The 20779-nt window shown below is 40.5% G+C and overlaps 1 protein-coding gene across 14 annotated transcripts in view; it reads left to right on the top strand.

Annotated features, from left to right (window-relative positions):
• The window catches only part of KATNAL2 (katanin catalytic subunit A1 like 2), a 23199-nt gene extending 2638 nt beyond the window's left edge, over positions 1-20561 (top strand). For 3 of the 14 annotated variants that reach the window (XM_017743712.1, XM_017743703.1, XM_017743701.1), the window contains 14 exons: positions 711-753; positions 1163-1286; positions 1570-1617; positions 2260-2355; positions 2866-2964; positions 3751-3828; positions 6931-7029; positions 7593-7656; positions 8884-9002; positions 11091-11182; positions 12702-12812; positions 18382-18622; positions 19699-19801; positions 20120-20561. In XM_017743712.1, the coding sequence (XP_017599201.1) occupies positions 711-753; positions 1163-1286; positions 1570-1617; positions 2260-2355; positions 2866-2964; positions 3751-3828; positions 6931-7029; positions 7593-7656; positions 8884-9002; positions 11091-11182; positions 12702-12812; positions 18382-18622; positions 19699-19801; positions 20120-20259 (1457 nt within the window). In that variant the 3' untranslated portion in view covers positions 20260-20561. The remainder of the gene's footprint in view (positions 1-710; positions 754-1162; positions 1287-1569; positions 1618-2259; positions 2356-2865; positions 2965-3750; positions 3829-6930; positions 7030-7592; positions 7657-8883; positions 9003-11090; positions 11183-12701; positions 12813-18381; positions 18623-19698; positions 19802-20119) is intronic. The other 11 variants (XM_017743705.1, XM_017743704.1, XM_017743708.1 and 8 more) reach the window with 11 other exon arrangements.
• Positions 20562-20779: the final 218 nt, after the last annotated feature.

Raw genomic sequence — 20779 nt, 5'->3', positions numbered from 1 at the left:
GTGTGGGAAGGATTATTTTAGGCAAGTGTGTGAGAATCATGAGTGGAAGAGCATTTTACAGGGAACACTGAAAGGGGACGTGTTTTGGAACAACCAGGGGCATGCTGGTAGCATACAAACCCTTGGCTTTATGAGTTCACATCTGGGCTTTGAGAGTTTGACATTTTGTGAAAAAAAGCTATATTTTGACAGAAATTGTTTCAAATCGTATAAATGCAAAAGATAATATAGTTTGACAACCAGCATTGCAATGTGGCATTTATTCTGTCTTGTTATGTTGAACATGATTCCTCTTCAGAGGAGCAAGGCAAATTCATATTTCCCAATTCAGCAATGAAAAAAATTATTAGCATTAAATAAGCATTCTGTGTGATATATTAAATTATTGTACTTAATCTAATTTTGGGTAGCGTCCATTTTACCATGAACATGATACTGGTTTTAAAATGTAAGCAGAGAAACCAAAGACTGAATGAGCTAAAATGTAACATGCTTAAAGCAAAACTACTCTCACCAACACCAGTTTGTTTTCAATAAGTTTTTTGCAAGCTTGCAGTGCTTTTACTCACACTGTTCCCGTTTATGTGTTATTATTTCCAAGGTCATTAATGTGTGCTTAAAAATATTTTTAAAGGGGGAAAAAAAAAGGTTCAAATTGCCCTTTTTTATATCCTTAATTATTTTCCATTTTAATATTAATTTTGCCACAGCAGAAAATAAACAACAGCTGAGAAGTGGGGGAAGAGCAAAAAGGTAAGAGAAATGTGTGGGCTATTTTTATGGGCAAAAAATTTTCCCAGTAAAAGCAATATGCACAATGGTTAAAATAATGTTGTAATACCAGGGGAGTAGCAAAGCCTAGAGCCATGCTTCTGACTGTGTGGAGCATTTCTTCTGTATGTGTTAGAGGAAACTAGAGACTCATTTCTCAAATGGAGAAGCAGACAATTTACAGAGCTTCTGCAGTGTGGATAAAGCGGTGGGGCGTGTTTGAAAAAAGCAAGCATTGAACTCTGCTGTGATTGAAATTAATGCCATAACTTCAGTGGAAGCAAAGTTAGCCCAGAAGTGCTTTATTTGACAGCTCTGGTTTTTAATCTTTTGGTATTTTGAAGAAAAAGGAGAAATTCTGGAAGTCTTGCATTGTTTTTCTTAATTCTAGGACAGCAAGTTCTTCTCAGAAGGTACCAAGGGTCAAACAACAGACAGTGCAACGAGCAGTGTCAAAAACTTCACCTGGGAGTACAACAGAACCTAAATCCTCCACCAAAGGGAGCCCCAGACAGGTTTAAACAAGTTTTATCTTGGCAGCAGTACAGCTGAAATTAATGTGATTTTATCTGGGGAGTCTATAGGCAGCAAGAGGATGGGAGTAACACGATTAATATTTGTGCAACTAATGGGTTTTACTGATTATGTCATTTAAGGGTGCAAGACTTCAAGAGAATTTCTGGCTGTGAGTTGGGGGGCAGTCACAGGCAAAAATTAGAGGGAAAGGAGGTATATAATTCAACGTACACTGAAAGCAATCAGGGTTTTTCCATTAATACCAATATATTCATCCTTTAGTGCCAGAAAGCCAAACAAAGAAGTAAAGAAGAAAGCCTGGTATCAGTTGTAAGCATCTTCACAGTGCATAAGTTGTTTGAGACTGGGGGAGTGATTTGGCTCTGTAATGCTCGTGTCTGAGAGTCTCATTTTGGTAAGATTGCTGTGAAATCTACTTTATTATCATCCCTTTACAGAGGGTGAAGCAGGAACAGCAGGTTGGTTGGTGGGCAAGCACTGGGTCTACTGCAGATTTTTTTTATGGGCTTGGCTATAATTCTGCACCAAGAGGAACTCATCTCTGACCTGTTGTTACCCCTAAAAATACCCCAAAACATTACCTTTTGGATTTTACAGCAGTAACTGCTGTGAATACATAATCCTAAAATAGCTCCTCATTTCTGAGTTGACATGCTGTGCCTTGTACTTGGCCTGTCATTTCCACTGTTCATAAGTATTGCTTCTTATGTAAAATGCAGTTTTCTGCTCTGTACATGGAATAACTTCTCTGCTGAGCTCCAGAGCCGTGGCTTTCACTGCTGTCACCAGTCAGGTGAAGTCTAACTAAATGTACAGTGGTGTTTGAATGATCGGTATTACTCTTGGAACTTCATCTAGGCCTATATGAAGAGATGGGATGATACCTATAATGTAATATCTTCAGTTCATCTACTTAGCAACACATCTGTTTTAAAATGCATTTTTCTTTAGAATAGTGATGGTGCAGATACTCTAGATCAATCTGACTTTGGTTTAAGCATCTCAGGAATCAGCAAAACTGGAGTGGACAGCTCTCACCCAAGAAAGGTTGGTGGAAACCTGGTGTGTGGTTTATCAGAGAAATATGAATGTAGGAAAAAACCCACAAAGGTTTTCAAAAATATCAAATGCTAGGGTTTTCTGTCTATTTTTATATAAAATGTTTCTGTATAGTCAGCTGAAGGGTCAGTTTTATAATTTGGGTAATAATTCTTTGCATATAAGGCACTTTTTGCATGAAATACTATTTAAAACATACTCAGGGAGGAATATTTCTTTTTTAAAAACCCAGTGGTAAATAACTATGGTTGAAGATAAATTTTGAATTCCTGAATGAGGTGATGAAAGGCTCTACAGTTAAATTGTTGAATTGACTGAGTTGTGTGTTCTGTCCCCATTGCTACCATGGGTTTTGTGTCAATTTTTGCCACAATTAGGACTGAATATGCAGTAAGGAATCCCACTGCTGTAATTGAAAGCAAAATTTAGTCCAGTGTATTTTTAAGAGTAGTGGTACTATTGTGGTAAAGTCTACTGTAGCATTTTTTTCTCCGTTAGGGCCAAATAATTGACTTCCACAAGATGATTCAGGATGCTGTCAGAGTGTCACCAGATGGAATTCCCTTGAACAGCCTTAATTATGATCCAGACCCATCAGTAAGTTTTCTGTTCATATTTCCATCCAATCAGTATGAACTTGAGTTTTGCATAGCCAGGAACAAAATAAAATACTACAACAATGTTGGTTTTGTTCCCAAGTGCTAAAAAAGGGCTTAGATTTCTGAGAGGTGTATTTCCTCCTTGAAGGGACAGTCACACTTGATAGTGGTCTAATTTGATGACAGTTGTTTACTCTGATCGTGAAAGCAGGCAACAAATAAAAAGGATACCTTATGATGAAAAAAAAAATAAAAATAATTGCAGACACCTGCAGAACTTCTGGGGGTGAAATTCTGGTTCCTTTCAAATCAGTATGTCTCTAGCATTCGCCTCAGCTGAGACAACACCAGAGTTTAGATGGTTGAGATAAATTCTGTGTTAATGCTCCAGACACAAGCCAGAACTTCTCAGAGAGTGCATCCAGCGTACATGGTGCTCGTCTGCCTGGCAGCTGCTACACTGGAAGAAACTATCCAAAAAGAAAATGTCACAAATCTGTGACCTACAGTTACATTTTTCCCTGCTCTTAATGTATGTAGGGCATATTTAGGACTATAAGTGCAATAAGAAAGCTGCTCATTTTAATGTTGATTCAAGTTAGATTCTGTCAGAGGAAAAGATGACTTACTGCAAATATTGTTTACTTCAAAATTTTTATTATTACCCATATTTCTGCAGCTTTAAAAGTTGATATTACTATGATGTATCAGTTTTTTAAAAAATATTTAATAGTTTTCTAAAAATCCTTGCAGTCTGACAAAAACGTATGTTTTTCTCTTTCAGGAACGATTATTGAAACCACTTAGTGCTTTTATTGGCATGACTGGTGAGATGAGGGAACTTGCAATGGTTGTAAGCAAAGTAAGAGCAGATCTCCACGTCATTTGTAGAGAGATGTTGATTATCTTTATCAACTGGGAATGCTATTTGTTTCTTTCTGCTGTCACTGATAGTGCTTATTCCTGAATGTGCAAGTTATTTTTTTCTCCATGTAGCTCCCCAACAAGTAATTTCTTTACATGTAGTGATGTTTCTTTCTGATACACAATGGGAGGAAATAATTAAGGCCATTCCTTTCTAATGGGGAACAGGTAATTTAATCATGCTGGGGAGACTGTCATGGCTTTCCTCTTTGCTCTTAGTGCTACAAAAAATGTACAATACTTCACTGAAAAGAGAGATTTAAATATGTTAGCTAATACCAACTATTATCTAATGTTTTATCTAGCTGTGATCAGATGGTGGGAGAAACCTTGATTCCACCCTTTGGTTGAAGTTTCCATTCAAGGCCTAGGGCTGTAGTCAGTGTGGATGGTGTGCCAGTATCACAGCAGTATCTGGATTCTGAATGTATCTACTAGATGGCATCTACCAAAATTATTATTAAACCCTGATATTCCAGCTTGGTTTAGAATCAGAGAATCATTTAGGTTGGAAAAGCCACCTAAGGTCATCAGGTCAAACCATTCCCCCAGCACTGCCAAGGCCACCACTGACCCATGTCCCCAGGTGCCACATCCACACGGCTTTTAAACCCCTTCAGGGATGGGGACTCCAACACTGCCCTGGGCAGCTGGGACAGGGCTGGACAGCTCCTTGAGTGAAGAAATTTTCCTTAATATCCAACCTAAACTTCCCCTGGCCCAGCCTGAGGCCGTTCCCTCTCCTCCTGTCCCTGTTCCCTGGGAGCAGAGCCCGACCCCCCCCGGCTGCCCCCTCCTGTCAGGGAGTTGTGCAGAGCCCCAAGGTCCCCCCCGACCCTCCTTTGCTCCAGGCTGAGCCCCTTCCCAGCTCCCTCAGCCGCTCCTGGGAGACCTGTCCCCAGCACGGGAGGTGCCTCAGCAGTGCCAGCACAGGGGACGGGCCCTGCCCTGGGGCTGTGGCCACACCCTGGCTGGGACAGCCCAGGGGCCACTGGCCTAATACTTGTCCTGTGCCTTGCTTTGTGCTGCCTGCACGATTTGCACTCCCTGTGCATTCTCACGTGGTGCAGTTGAGAGATGCTGCAATTGTAGGCTCTGCAAGCAGTGCCCACATACCAGCACTGCTGGAGCAGCATCAATGATAGACCATATCCCCGGGCAGGCTTGGGGATTCTTCCAGGATGTACAGCTTGACCCCTGGAGGGAACCACAGCATTGTCAGCAGCATTTCGTTTCACTCCTGGGCTGAGGTGCAGTCTAACAAAGAGGCTCTGGGCTGCTGGGGATCTGTGGGTACAGCACAGGTAGATACTTAGCATCCACCACCTGTGGATGAGTCACTCATCTCAAAGGATTCATGGCACCATGAATGTGTTGGTAATGTTGTGACTTTCTGCATATAAACATCACAAGTGGTATCAGCTTGGGTAAACCTGCTTCTAATCATCTTTCTAAAAAGCCTGGAAGATTTTCGCTTACAGATTTTTATAGCTGTGTATGGCCCAAATTCTTGGTCTGCAAGTCTTGCATTTGTTGTTTAGTAGAACTTAAGAAATGTCTTAGGAAATTTCCAGCCTTAAAGTAAGAAAATTCTCATCTGTTTCAGTTCCTGTCTGGTCTTTAATTTATGGTAGACCTTTAAAATAATGCTGTTCTTGCTGCTACACTAACAAAAAAAGCAATAAAAAATTGCTTTCCCTTTGTTATGGTATGTTTTTTGAATTGTGCTCCATTATGGTATGTTCCTAGTTGCTATGGTAATCAACACTGTATAAATCAATAAAAATAAATAGCATGTGATATCTATTTCATAACACAATCTAATTTAATTTGGAAACAACTATGGAAGTCTCTACTTAATAGCAGAAGTCTGGTTCATCTTAATTCACTGTTAATAGAAAGGGAAAGTGTAATCTACTCTATATAAATAATTTTTTCTAATTGTATTAAATCATCTTTTCCCCTTGGATACAACCATGTAATTTTTCTTCCGTCTGTATGCACTATTTTTGTTGGAGAGCAGAATTTATCCCAATTATTTGTAATGAGGATATGATATGTTTTGCAGAACAATTAGCCCCTGGAACACAGAGCCACAAAATATTATGAAGGCAAATGGAAAGATTCATAGAAGATTTGGAAAGTTTGATGAATTAAATGAAATTAATTTATTGAGTGCTTCAGGGCATAGACTAATTACCGTCTATTGTTTGATAGATGCTTAGGAGAAAAATTTCTTCCTGTTGCAGTTTCTCAGAGCTTTTCTTGCAGCATGTAAAATCTTGCTTAGTGTGCAGTAAATAGCAATTTTTCACTGTTACTTACAACACGAGTAATAATATAAGTAATAGGTAATAACATTATAATAGGTAATAAGTGGTAGGTGCAACCGTAAAGTTACTGAGCATCAAGTTTAAAAAAAACCAAAGTATTTTCATGTTGCACATGAGTGAGCCGTGGAACTTGTGACTACAGAATAAACATGTTTAAAAAAGAGAAAAGAGAAATTCACTGAAGCGTGAATGTCAAAAGATGTTTCAACTCAAAGACTAAGATGTAATTTGAATTATTGAAGTCCGTGGATGGGTGTAAACTTGAACCAACACATCCCTATTATTCCTTTTACTTCTTTTTTTAAACATCCAGTACTTGCAGCAATAGATACAAAATATTAGGGTTGGCAAACCTTCATATCACGATCGCTCTTGATATGTTTGTTGGTTACTAAATCGAACTCACAGGAAACAGATCTGAGGAAGATACACATTTATGTTATCATATATTTTTATATGCTGAGCTCAGCATGTACATTTGGCAGGAATACATCAGGGAAACTGGGGCCTGGAGGGGAAGTGGAGGGGAAATGATTGCTGTGTATGCCTCCCTCCTGGGAGATCCCTGGTACCTAGGGTTAAATAGTACAGCCTGTATCACTTAACAGCACTCTTATTTTATCGCTGAGTCGATCCTTTTACTTTGCCAGAGGTCATTATCCTAGTGCAGAAGGAGTTTTGCTAACAAGATGTGATGTGTGTTGCAGGACATTTATCTCCATAAGACGAACGTGAAGTGGGATGATATTATAGGATTGGATGCAGCTAAAAGGCTGGTCAAGGAAGCAGTTGTTTACCCCATAAAGGTAAGGTGCTAAACAGGTTTGAGAAACCCAGTGCTGGGCTTGCTAGCTTGTTTCCTTGTAATTAGAGTGGTGTTTTAGAGTTCTCACTATTTCTGTGCTTTTGTAGGCCATTCATGTTAGAACTGTTGGTGTTCCTGTTTCCTGTCAGAACTACTCCTGTTCCATCTAGAGCAGCACAGGCATTCTCCTATAGGAAAATTACCTTTCACTATTAAAATTGTAAGAGTTAGGTACAATTCTTTGGCACCTTTGGCATTGTAAGGAGTGCTGGATTTGGCCTACATTAATTCCATGAAAAATGACTTACAGAAGAGAATATCACATCAATTTCATTTGAAAAAAAAAAAAAAAAAGAAAAACCACTGGAAACAGATTTCAAATGTTAAATAGTGTTTTATCTCAGTACTCAGATTGTACATGTCACATTGTTTTGGTGCAGTTTTATGTCTCTCTTCAAATTTCTTATGTTTCTTGAATGTGGTAGGAGCAGTGAAGGTACAATCCTTGCAGTTTGTTTTAGATGATACATTTTTAATCCCTGAATTACTTTTCTGTTTCTGCAGTATCCAGAGCTGTTTACTGGCATTCTGTCCCCTTGGAAAGGTTTATTGCTGTATGGACCACCAGGTATGGAGGGCTTTTTACCACATCTTTGTGTTTGTCACTGCTTCTTGTTTTGTCCCACGGATAAATCATTGCTGTTAATTAGATGAGATTGAAAAAAAGGACGTGTTCTGTACATAAATTAAAAGGAGAGACTGTTGGATGGTTATGTCCATCTCTGACACTCAAACCTGGCCCTTGTCCTGAGCTTTGGCTATTTTTATACTCAAATCTTCCAGACACAGTACTTCCACTAACAATTCAGGGGAGTGAAAACTCAGACCTTTGTTTTCACTCAGCTTGGACCATTTTAATCAAGTTTGGCATGAACCTAATCCTATGATACGTCAATAAATCTGCCATGGACTTACCTCCTTAGTGAAAAATGTCCTTCCTTTCTTCTGCTTTTAGGGGTTGTTTTGGGAATGGGATGGAAGCTTTGCCTTCTGCCAGCTGGGTGTTTTCCTTGTCAGTGCAGCTTCCCTGCTCCTTCTGCCCCACTTTGACACAGAGGTGTGGCTGGAAGGGGACAGAGGGCACAAGAACCACCCGAGTCAAGTTGCAAAGCCTGTCTCTGCAATGTTCCTTTTGTTCCTTTGAATGTTTAGATGTTCCTGCCACAGAAGGCATCTGACCACTTCAGCATGCACTACTTCAGGATTTGGAGAATGCAATTTGCAGTTCTGTATTACCTGAGTTTCTCCAGACAATCCTGAAAGGGCCACAATATATTCCGAGGGCTGGAGCCCCTCTGCTCTGCAGCCAGGCTGGGGGTGTTCAGCTGCACAAGAGAAGGCTCCAGGGAGAGCTCAGAGCCCCTGGCAGGGCCTAAAGGGGCTCCAGGAGAGCTGCAGAGGGACTGGGGACAAGGCATGGAGGGACCAGGACACAGGGAATGGCTTCCCAGTGCCAGAGGGCAGGGCTGGATGGGATATTGGGAAGGAATTGCTGTCTGTGAGGGTGGGCAGGCCCTGGCACAGGGTGCCCAGAGCAGCTGTGGCTACCCCTGGATCTCTAGGAGTGTCCCAGGCCAGGTTGGACAGGGTTCTGAGCAATGTGGGATGGTGGAAGGTGTCCCTGCCCATGGCAGGGTGTTGGACTCAATGACATTTAAAGGTCCCTTTCAATCCAAACCATTCTATGTGGTTTTTACTGTTTTTTCCCAACTGGTAGCAGAATGAGGGGAATTTATTCAAATGTTTGCGTTGCATTCCTTTGGAGAGTGAATTTCTCAAACACTGTTGTTTGTAGGTACTGGAAAAACTCTGCTTGCTAAGGCTGTTGCCACAGAATGCAATACAACCTTTTTCAACATATCGGCATCCACCATTGTCAGCAAATGGAGGGGTGACTCAGAAAAACTTGTCCGGGTAAGAATTATTCTCTTGTTCATTATATTTTAACATCATGTTCCCACTTAAAGAACTGGGGTTCAGCACAGAACTGGAAACAAGTGTTCCTCTGATACTCATAATCTTTCCTGATTTAGACAGAACATGACTTTTTTTATACTAGTTCTGAAAGCAGGAATAACATCACTTCTGCAGAAGTCTCATAATGGATTCTTGCTGTGGGACTTCAGTTCTGTAATGTAAGATGGAGCAGATGTTCTGAAGGCAGCAGAGATCTTTGAGTGCCTGATTAGGAGTCAGACAGTCAGAGTTCCAAATCTGTGTGCTTAGTGACCCATTCAGAGCACTTCACATCCATTTTGCAGGGGTTGGCTCGTAGGCGCCCTGCAAAATATTATTTGGATTCCCAAATTCTCTATTGTTCTTCATGGCACTAAATGGGCAAAGAACTCCCAGTCACAGAGATCTTCCAGTCAAATACAGATGTAATGTTGTTTCAAGGAAGGTAGTTTGGTGGTAAATGGGTAAATCCATTTTTGTATATACCCTAGTGAGAAGTGTGCATGGCTCAGCTGTGGTACAAAAATATTCAGGGGTTCAGGTGTAGCATCCTTACCCATCTGAATCTCTCTATAATATCTACCAGCTCAGTGGAAATCCACAAGCCCTTAGCCTGCCTTACCCTCATCTCTTGAGCTGCACTTTAAGTAAATGCAGAGCTCTTGGAAACAACCACAGCAAACTGTTCTCTGCAAATGGCATTCCAGGCATTATTATTCTCTCTTGAAATGTAGGCAATGGCTACAGCACACTCACTAGTCCTGCCTCCTTTGTCCTTTAAAATAGCATATTTTTCTTCTGACATTGCCTCCCTCTTTTACTGATCCTCTTGACATCTGTCCTGACTAGCTTCCTGGAATTTTCTTTTCTGGCAGGAGTATGTGGGGACAGTCTGGTTTCTGCCACCATCATCCAAATGGTTTTTGAACATGCCACAGCATTTACGTTGATATTGAATTTGTGGCATTTTACCCTTAATTAAACTAATGGCAGAATCAAAAAATGAAGTAAGATTGTGGATTGGGAGAGCTCTGAGAAAAGTATTGTGTGAATTTATATCCTAAAATCACATGAGGCTGGCAATGGAGTTTTCTGAAGTTGGGGGAAGGATATATGGGGTTTGTGGTCATTTGGGGGCATATCCACTCATCCTGTTTTCCTCAGTTCTACACTGTATTTGTGTGATTTTATATATTTTATATATTATATGTTATATATTATATATTAAGTAAAATTGTATACTGGTCATGGTCTACTTGTTACTCTGGGCACATAATTTAAACCCTGTGTTTCATGCTTACAGTGAAGAAAATAATACGTATCTTTTAATATTTTATTTTTTTAAGTATTCAGATTTAAAAGTGCTGGACTAATATATATTGTTAGTGATACTTACCTAAAAAGCCAAAAAAGCATTTTACTGAAGAAGAACTGACAGTGTGTTCTTACTCCTAACACAGGCCTCTCCATGTCTACAGAAAATTAGATGAAACTTTGTTCTCCAAAGAGCAGATCCACATTTTTTGTTTCAGCTTAATAGTCCATTTTTTAAAATCTTTATTTTTCAAGCAATTTATATTTGTTTTGTTCAGGAAAAAAAATGAGTGTTTGATTCTTATCAAAAGAATCAGTCCTTTTTCTTTCATTGTGCTTCAGCTGACCTGCAATTTTTTTTCCTCAAATCCTTATTTTAAAAAAACGTACAAATGGAGCAACAACAAAAGGCACATATTTAGTCTCAATAACAATTTAGGAGTTCCCTGAATCCTCTGTTGGATCATTTTCTTCTATCCCATTATTTTCAGAGGACTCTGATAGGATTTAGACAGAAAGATTTACACATAAAGACAGGATTACAAGGCTGTGTTCTTTATATCTCCTTTACAAACCTCTCAGAATCTGAGAGGACTCAGGGACCCTCAGCCTACTCAGAGCCTTTTGCCAGCAGATATCCTTTGGGATGTGGGTGCTGTTAATTTATCTTCCATGCCTTTGGTGTCTTCTTGTGTTAGTTTCTCTTTCACATTTATTCTTCTCTCCGAACAGGTGTTGTTTGAGCTCGCCCGGTACCATGCTCCTTCCACAATTTTCTTGGATGAGCTGGAGTCAGTTATGAGTCAAAGAGGCACTGCTCCTGGGTAACTGGTGGGACCACTTTGGGGATTAAAAGAGAGAGGTGTAGTGGTTGTGTCAGTCACAGCAGCCAGACAGGTTGTGTGAGGATTAGCAAGGGGCAACAAGAAGGAGGGAGGGGCAGGAGTTTACAACCAGTTGTGCTGTGCTTTAAAGGGATTTGAAATGGAAATAAAGGCAGTGGTGGTGGGGAAACAACAGGTGAACTGTTAGAGGTAAGTTAGAAGCAGCTTATTTTGTGACACTTTGAACATAGGCATAGCAGAGTAATAGGGAGTGTACACAGTGGACTGGCATTTTCGTTGGTGACAGATTTTGGTGGCATTGTCAGGACTTCCCATTGCAGGAGTGGGAGGATGTTGTTACTTTCATCCAAGATGTAGACAGTTTTTAGTTAAAAACACATTTAGAAGATTTGGAATGGGAAAGAAGCAGGAGAAATATAAAAATACTGTTATAACCATTAGGAACCCATTACAGTGGATTTTACATGCAGTGAATTACATGATCACTTTATTTATATTGTATTGTATGTTTATATTACATGCCTGCTGCTTATAAATAGAATATGCCCTATTGTAAAGATACTACTTGTAGTCATTCTCACTCAATAGATGCAAATAATGTGCCAAATTTCTCCTTCATATGTACTTTTAAAAGCTCTCATTAACATCACTGGGTTATATATTCTAATAAGGGTTTTTATCCTAGATGTTGTACTTATTTTTACATGTACTTATTAAATACTGACTTGGCATTGATGTTTGAATGCCTTTGCAGAAATAAGTCATTAAACCTGAAATTCAGCCCTTACCATCTAAGGTCCTGATGTTTTTCCTGGGTTTGATCCAGGACTTTCCAAGAGCTTCACATCTGGAACCAAGAGTTCCAGCTGGTTTTCTGCAAAACAGATTACCTGTATCAGGGCCAGAATTCTTAGCGCTTTGCTTAAGTTCTCCTTTCTTGAAGAAGGATCCTTTCTGTGTCGTCTCTGCTCCATTTCTAAACTCGTATCAGTATGGCATATTTTTCTGTTTTCTTTTGATAGAACATTTTGCAAAATGTTGAATTCAGTAGTAGGTTTTTCTTCTTGTGGTCACTTCACATTCACTCACAGAAAAATGCTACCCTGAAGAGGTAGGTGTACAAGTTATTTGATGGCAACTATCACATTTTAAGAATTCCCTACTATAGATCAATCAATCAATCAATTGGAGCCTTAGCTCTTTTCCAGTAAATATTGGTCTTGCATGGAGATTAACATGAAGAAAAAAATAAAAATAAATATTTTCTTTGGATCCAGTGATAATGAATTCTCCTCACTTTAATGCACTGAAAAGAGTCAATTTAAGTAATCATTAGAAAGCTTGATTTTAATGCTTAGATGTTAGCTAATGGAGCTTAATCATGCTTTGAACTGGGGCAAAACTGTGACAAGGGCTCAGTTGCTGTGAATGACGCTGTATAAATAAAGATGATTACTTTAATGCACTGAGCAAATAATATTTCTCTGAATCTTGGTAGTGGTGAACATGAAGGAAGTCGGCGGATGAAAACAGAATTACTGGTGCAGATGGATGGCTTGGCCCAATCTGATGATCTTGTATTTGTTTTAGCAGCTTCCAATCTGCCATGGTAAGAGATCCAGAGAGTACATTTTGAATACATTTTCATGAGCTTCTAAGCACAGATAAAGATTTTATTTAGACTTCTGCAGAAAAAGCCTTGATATTTGGTTAAAGCATTTAAAGATTAATTTGGAGCTTTTACTTTAAACTCTTCAATTCTTGCTATTTGTGTCACATGAGAATAATCCATAATAAAGTCAACATATGCTGGTTGTACCAGCTGCTAATATTTAAAATGGAGTATTTGACTTTATAGGCAAGTTATTTACTATGTTTAAGCTAAGAAGGGTTTTCAGCCTGGAACTATAAGGTGCTTAAAACATCTGGTGCTTTGAAAGATACTCCATAAATAGGAATGTTGGATTTTACTGGTATCAAATGTGACTCTGAAAAGTTGAGGGACGAAATTCTTCAGTTTTTTTAGCACAATTTAGTATAGAAGGAAAAACAATTTAAAATTGCAACCGGGGAATTTAATCATGTTGGTTCTCAAACTGGGCAGGACGTGTATTGGGAAAGTTGAGGGACGAAATTCTTCAGTTTTTTTAGCACAATTTAGTATAGAAGGAAAAACAATTTAAAATTGCAACCGGGGAATTTAATCATGTTGGTTCTCAAACTGGGCAGGACGTGTATTGGGAAAGTTGAGGGACGAAATTCTTCAGTTTTTTTAGCACAATTTAGTATAGAAGGAAAAACAATTTAAAATTGCAACCGGGGAATTTAATCATGTTGGTTCTCAAACTGGGCAGGACGTGTATTGGGAACAAGGCAAGCTGGAGAGCATGAGGAAGGGAAAGTAACATTTGTAGTGTAACAGCTGTGGATGCTCAGGAGAGGAGTTGCTGATCCTCATAGCACTGAGATCTTTCTGGATACCCCTGTTCCTAAAGGCACATGGACCTAAGTGTGTCTGTTCCCCTCTCACATGTAGAGGAGCACAAGCCTGGAGTCAGAAAAGCAGAAGACAGCAGTCCTGTTTCCAGGGAACTTCAAGCCATGGTCTGGGAGTCGTTTGCTGGAGCCCAGTGGGAGGTGTTCCCAGGAGTGACCTTGTGTGAGCAGCATTTCAGCAGCATTTCAAGTGGCAAAACTTGAAATTTGACTTGAAGGTGCTTCGTTTAGTGAGGTGACACTTGCCCAGCCCTGCAGTGTGACAGCCACAGAGCAGGGCACCCAAAACCAGCTGGGAGTCAGAGAGGGCTCTGTACCCACAGAACCGCAGGCTTCATTCGTGGATTGTTTTTCAAGATTAGTGATTTTTGGCTGAATCTTACAAAGTTGCCATGGGGACAAATGTTGGAAAAGCCTCTCTGTGTGACCGGAGGGCTCTGGGTTGTGATCAGCAGGCTGTTGGGAGTGTCTGAATCTGAATGCCACTGGGTGTGTAACCACAGCTGCTTGCTTTTAAGTACTTATAAAAAAGTCCTAAGTCCTAGAGCATATGTTATTTTGAACATACAAATGCACATTTGTGCATATCACCAAACGTTCTCTCACAAAGTCTGTGGTAATGTTTATTCCTCTTGTCAGCTGATCCTCTCCTTGGCAGGCCTGGCTAAAAAGGTCCAGGGAACAGGCAGATAGAATTAAACAAGAGGAGTGGAGTTTTTGCCTGAGAACTGAGGCTCAAAGGTAGTATTTTCAATCAGTCCCATGTGGCAGGTAAGCCCAGCTTGTCTTGTCCAGGGCTTCCAAGCTTTTTAACTGAGAGAATGGCTGTGTGAACACCAAGAATTTGTGTAGAAGTTAGCTGTACAAATTAGGCTGGTCCCTGCCCTGGGCCAAAAGTGTGAGTACAGAGCCACCACAGCCTTTTTTTTATAACCATAATAGCAAAGTATCTGTGTTGGTTTGGGGGAATTTATGTCTTGGACAAACTCATGAATTTAAATCAGTGCAAAATCCACCCCATTTTGGTACAGTATCTATATAAAAGGAACTGCACTGGATTCAATTTAATTATGTTCCAATTGTGTAAGAAAATGCTGAAAAAAATAACTGCTCTCTGTGTGGACAGTTAAGTTTGAAAGAGAATTAATACAGTATTAATACATTTTTCTCTGTTAGTAATACACTGTAAATGTTTATTTCATTGCAACATCATTGCCCTTTGAGAAGAAGAAGAAGCTCTGTGCAGTGCATTGCACCTTTCTGTGGTCTCTTAAATTGTTCTGTGAGATAATTATCCATGCAGAGAGATTTCTGCATGTGTTTTGTTATCCCGTGTCTGCCTTACACAATCAGTAAGCTTTCTGGGAAGTTGTGTAAAATATACAGAATTCAGTTTTGAATATTTTACATATTTGATTTTTGACCATTTTGTAATAGTGAAGTTCTAATTTCTGCAAAATTGCTTCTTTGAAACATCAAAAATTACAGCCTTTTTTTTAAGGTTGATTCACCATGACAAGGTTTCTGTTTTGAGGGACCTGCCCTGAAACAAAGCTGTTCGTCTGTGTTGGGACCAGGGTGGCAGCTGAGGTGTTCACTTCTGAGTTTTGTACCTGAGACTTTAGAACTTCCTTTTGGACTTTCTTTCTTGTGGGCAGGTTGGATTTTGCTCTTTCTTAAGCAAACCTAACCCATGAGTGTACTGACTAGAGTGTCTGGCAGAAATGTGCCTACCACAGAGAAAATGCTCTAAGAAGTGGCTGAGCAAATGTTTAGAAAGATGTTTGAGGGAAAAGCCTGAGCTTTCATGTCATTGAGGTTCTCCAGCCTCGAGGAGTTTGGGATTATCTGCCTCCAGAGAGGTCAGCAGGTTTTGAACCTTTTTTAGGATCCCAACTATACATTTACAGATTATTTTTATGAGCATTAGGTTACATTTAGCCCCACTGTCAGACCCAGACTTCATCTCCACAGGAATATTTCATAACAAAATTTCAAAATACCTACTGCTACCTAAGTTGTGGCTTCACAGCACAGCCCTGTGCTCTTGCAAACATTTGTTGTTAAGCTGGATTTCAAGAGATTTGTTTAACATGGATATTTATTGATCAGGGGAAAAAAAATAGTACCAAGCTGCTTTTAGAAGAAGGAAAAGAAGCCTAAACAAAGCTCTTTACACTGTCCTAAGCTCCACTACAGCTATTGATCTTCCTCTTCAGCCTGTGCTTGTTGCCCAGCCCTGCTTCCTGCTGCTCATCTGCAAGATGTTTCTAGACAAATTACTTGTTGAAATGATTGAATGTAATTAAATAAAATAAAGGCCTCGTTAGTGAAGGAATAAAGAGATCCTTAATCATGTAGTGAATGTTTCTTAATGTATCAGGACATTTAATTCAGTTTTCATTGTAGTGCTGTTTTCTTCTCATCCTTACCCTCAGGGTGGGTGAAGTTTTGGTGCAGGCCAATAGATCCAACCCAAACCATTCTGTGATTCTGTGGTACCTCCTAATGTTAATTACAAAAATTCATCCATCTTATGGATCTGTCGAGCTTTGTTTATCTTTTCATGAGCATCTCTCAGTACTCCCATTGGCTATTGTTTCAGAGAATATTTAGGTTGGCTCAGGGCTTTGTATTCTGCTCTGGTTAATGTCACTTAACCTTGCATTTGATCACTGACAAAAAACAATTCAGCAAACAACCTAAACACTTCAGATAACAAAAACATTGTTTCTGTATTTCCCTCTTCAGCCAGCAGGTCACTGTAACCTTCTGGATAAACAGAATCATAGAATCACAGAATCACAGAATGGTTTGGGTTGGCAGGGACTTTAGAGCACATCTAGTTCCACTCTCCTGCCACGGGCAGGGACACCTTTCACTAGACCAGGTTGTTCAAGCAACCTGTTCTTGAATACTTCAGGTATGGAGCAGCCACGAAGCAACTGTGGCAGGGCTTCTCTGGGCAGAGCAGAGAGACTTCTTTGGAGACTTACTTACAGGGCATGGCTAAGGAGGCTTATGAAACTGTGACCTTGGGGGGACCTGAAGCAGAAGGAGTGATGGAAAATGTCATCATCTGGAGGATTTCCAGGCTATTTGCAAAGACTGGCTGTGATTGTCCTTCTGCAAAGGTTTTTAGAGTACCTGTGTGGGCACCTCTAAAACCCTGAGAACTTCTGCCCTCTTTACACAGATGATGTTAATATGGGTATTAATAACAGGAAAGTGTTGTCAGCCAGAGTAATTCTTTCCAGCCAAGCAAGGTGATTTTAAGAACTTGAGCTGAAAAATACATTTGGAAAGTGAAAGGAGACTGGTGTGGTTCTTTGTCTGTTCTGGGTGGGACCCTGTGCAGGAGGTGTTGCACTTAACACTGGACAGCACCTGAAACAGCCTAAAAATATCAATAATAATAATAATAATAATAATGTCACTATAGCGACAGCTGTTGCTTAACAAATTCTGGTATTTACTTCTGAGGCCTTGCTAAGAAGCACAAGGATGGATCTGAGTGCATTCCTGTTGTCCTCTGGATTCCTGGTTTTCTGATTTTTGTGTTCATTGCTTGCATTAGTGCATGTGGAACAAGGTTTCCCAAGCCAAGATATTGTTTCTGGGGAGAGGGACACTTCTTTTTTCTGCTGAGCTGACAGCCAGGCATGCTGAGGTCTGGCAGGCACCTGTATGAGGGTTTGGGAGCCCATTTTTGGGGTTTTTTTTATCATGTGCTATGCCACAGAAAGCATTTGGTATTAAAAAAATAAGGACAAGTCACCAAAGTTCAGCTCTAGTGTTGTGCTACAAATCCATCTTGAGCTGGCTTTGAGCTCTCTGTAAACTAAAAGGGGTTTCATACGAGCACTCTATTTGTTGCTTTAATGTTGACTTTTCTGGGAAAAATATTTCACCCAGGGAATTGGGAAAGATAGGGGCAGGTTTATCTAAGTGTCTCTGCAGTCCCAGGTTGCTGATAGAACCCTCCAGCAGCTGATTCCTTGTACTCAGCCAGCACAGGTAGAAGTAGTGCTTAGGGCTTCTGTTCTTCTGCCTGCACAAGAAACTTTGAAGTGGGTTTCCCCTAGGTGAGAGTTTCTTGCCAGGTATGAGGACTAAATAATATTTTAAACTGGAATAAGGAGTCTGTGACTGAGTGGGGCCAGTAAAGAAAGATTGGTACAGGACCTTTTTCTTATCGTTTTTTAGACAAAAGATCATAACCAGCGTTGACATTGACAGAATCAAGGTTTTTGTTCACTGACACATTTATCCAGCCTGTTCACCCTTCACATGATCCTTTTTATAAGGATAATGTATTTTGTGGCTGTATTATTTATAATTTGTATTGCAGGTGCAGTCTCAGTTCAGCGTCCTGTTCTGCCATAATACATGGCCTCACATCCAAGACCTTCAGTCTGGATTTTACACCTACTGAACATCCCTTATTAAGTAGCAATTAATTAGTCCTTAGAGTGCCCCAGACAGGCAATTTGTAGTGACTCCTTAATAGCACAGGGGGAAAGGGAGAGGTTGTTGCTGATGAGACATGCTGCAGATGAGTACCAGGGTGAGGGATGGAAACTGCAACTTCTGGTTGTTTTTGTTAGCCTCGGTGTCACAAGCCAGCATATCACTGAACAGGAATACACTGGATATTTAACCCTTTTTGTTTTTTGGCACAGCTACAGGCAAGGATCTTGCTGTCAAAGCCACGTCTCCACTCCGAGATGCGCTGAGACACTCTCCTCCTCTGCTTTCAGGGAGCTAGACTCTGCCATGCTGCGGCGGCTGGAGAAGAGGATTCTGGTTGACCTGCCCAGTGAAGAGGCACGGCGAGTGATGATCCAGCACTGGCTGCCCCCTCTGAGCAACAGCGGCGGGGTGAAGCTGAGGACGGATCTGGACTACAGCCTGCTGAGCCAGGTGGGCGGCACCGCGGCAGGGACAGCGGTGCTGCAGCTGTTCCTGGGCCACAGCACTGACCGAGGGCTGGGACAGCACCTCGGGCTGCAGCCACTGCCACACACACAGCTGGGAAAGCGCCTCAGCTCACCTGGCTCCAGTCAGAGGGACACTGGTGGGACACGGGGCTGAGCATGGCACAGGCATGGGGAAATCGCCGGCTTCACTCAGCTCTGCCTGCAAAATGGTGTGTCCTGGTTCTCTCTGCTGGGCAAGCTTTTCAGCCTTAAATACAGGGAGACTTCCAGCAACAGCAGATTTTATCACTGTTCTCACCAAGCTGGGAGCACTCCAATTCTTGAGGGTAATGAACTTTTTTTGGAAGGTTTGCCACAGCTGCGCTGCTGCAGCAGAGAAGAACATTTGACAGTGAAGAGATTCACTAGATACCCAGGCTTCCTTCATTTAGCCCTTTGTCACATCCTGAATTCTTTGGAAACAGAATCCTTTAATGGTTTGGGTTGCAAGTGACTTCAAAAATCATCTTGTTCCAACCTCCAGCTGCAAGCAGGAGCACCTTCAATTAGCCCAGGTTGCTCAAGGCCTCAGCCCCTAAATATTTTAGTTTACCCAGCTGAGATTTTTTACATCTGTTTACAGAGACAATACTGCTCATTTCTGGGTTCATAAGTGTTAATAAGGAAATACAGTTATTTCATTAACAAGGAAGTTGAGGATGGACTCAGAAAGTCTGATTTGACCTACAGAAAGTCTTTATTTGACCTACAGAAAACTGACATTTAGAAAGAAAATGTCCAGTATTTTCCTTGGTCCTACAATGTATTGTAGACATTCAAAAGAATAATGAGGTACATCATTTTGAGGGGAGGATACACATAAAAATAGATTCATGTGTGTGTGTCTGTGTGTATATAAATGTATATTTCAGACAACAACAGACCTCACAAGTATATATAAAAATACATATACAATATATATACAATATACCTGTAAATTCCATTTCGGTCTGATTGATTTGTGAGTTGTAATTCATGTATGTGAGTTGTAATTCATGTGTCATTCTGATTCTGTCACAGGAAACGAATGGATACTCTGGCTCAGACATAAAACTCGTGTGCAAGGAGGCAGCCATGAGACCAGTGAGGAAAATCTTCGATGCTCTTGAAAATCATCAGCCAGGTACCTCAGCTCTGAGCAGAGAATCCGGCCTGGGAAATGCTGTAACTCTGGGAACGATCATTTTAACTCCAGCAGGTGGAGCTCTGATATCTGCCTGGAAAAGTTTTAAACTGTACAGTTTCTAACCCACTAAATTTCTAAAAATCGGGGCTTCTTTTAAAGCTGTCATTATCTGTGCTCCCAGCATAAATACAATTTTTAATTTCTCTCACTACATTTATTCTGTTGTTTTCCTATATTAAGTGTTGGATTAGGCAGGGACACAAAAGGGTGTATTTTGGTAATAGTAACAGTATTTATTAATTCTCTTCTCTTTAGGTAACAGTAACTTGCCCATGATCCAACTGGATACAATCACAACAGCCGATTTCCTGGATGTGATCACCCACACCAAGCCATCAGCAAAGAATCTAAGCCAGAAGTACACGGCTTGGCAGAGAGAATTTGAGTCAGTCTGACAGAAAAAAACAAACCAACCCCAAAATCGAAAACCTCCCAAGCCTTCTGCTATCCAAAGTGGCCTCCAAAGGATCAAATGGTGATGGGGAAGGAAGTGATGTTGTTTCAAGGAACACAAAACACAGTGACAAGTGTCAGAGGGAAATCTTTACTTTCAAAATGCAAGGGTGGGTGAAGGGGTGGTGGTTATTCTTTATTAATGACCATTCAAAAAGTGTTCTTCTTGGAATTCATGTGATGGCAGCTCCTATGCATCAAAGCCTCTAGCCTTAATTTTATGTATAAAGACTTAAAAGATTGATTGGTTCTCAGTCTTTATTCATGACAGATTTTGAGTAGAACTGGAGCAAAGTTTAAAAGCAGATAGGAAATTATTGCAATTCTTCATTTCTGACACTCACTAGAGCATCACAGTCAGGATAGCTTTACCAGGAGAGACCTGCACCCTTCTTAATGAAATACAAAACAGGAGTTTTCAGTGAAATTCAGGACCTTAGCAGGGACATGTAAATTTGGCTG

The sequence above is a fragment of the Corvus brachyrhynchos genome, unplaced genomic scaffold (assembly GCF_000691975.1).
Source record: "Corvus brachyrhynchos isolate BGI_N302 unplaced genomic scaffold, ASM69197v1 scaffold8, whole genome shotgun sequence".
Lineage (NCBI taxonomy): Eukaryota > Metazoa > Chordata > Aves > Passeriformes > Corvidae > Corvus > Corvus brachyrhynchos.
The sequence above is the reverse complement of the archived record's forward strand: the minus strand, read 5'-3'. Positions and strand labels throughout refer to the sequence as shown.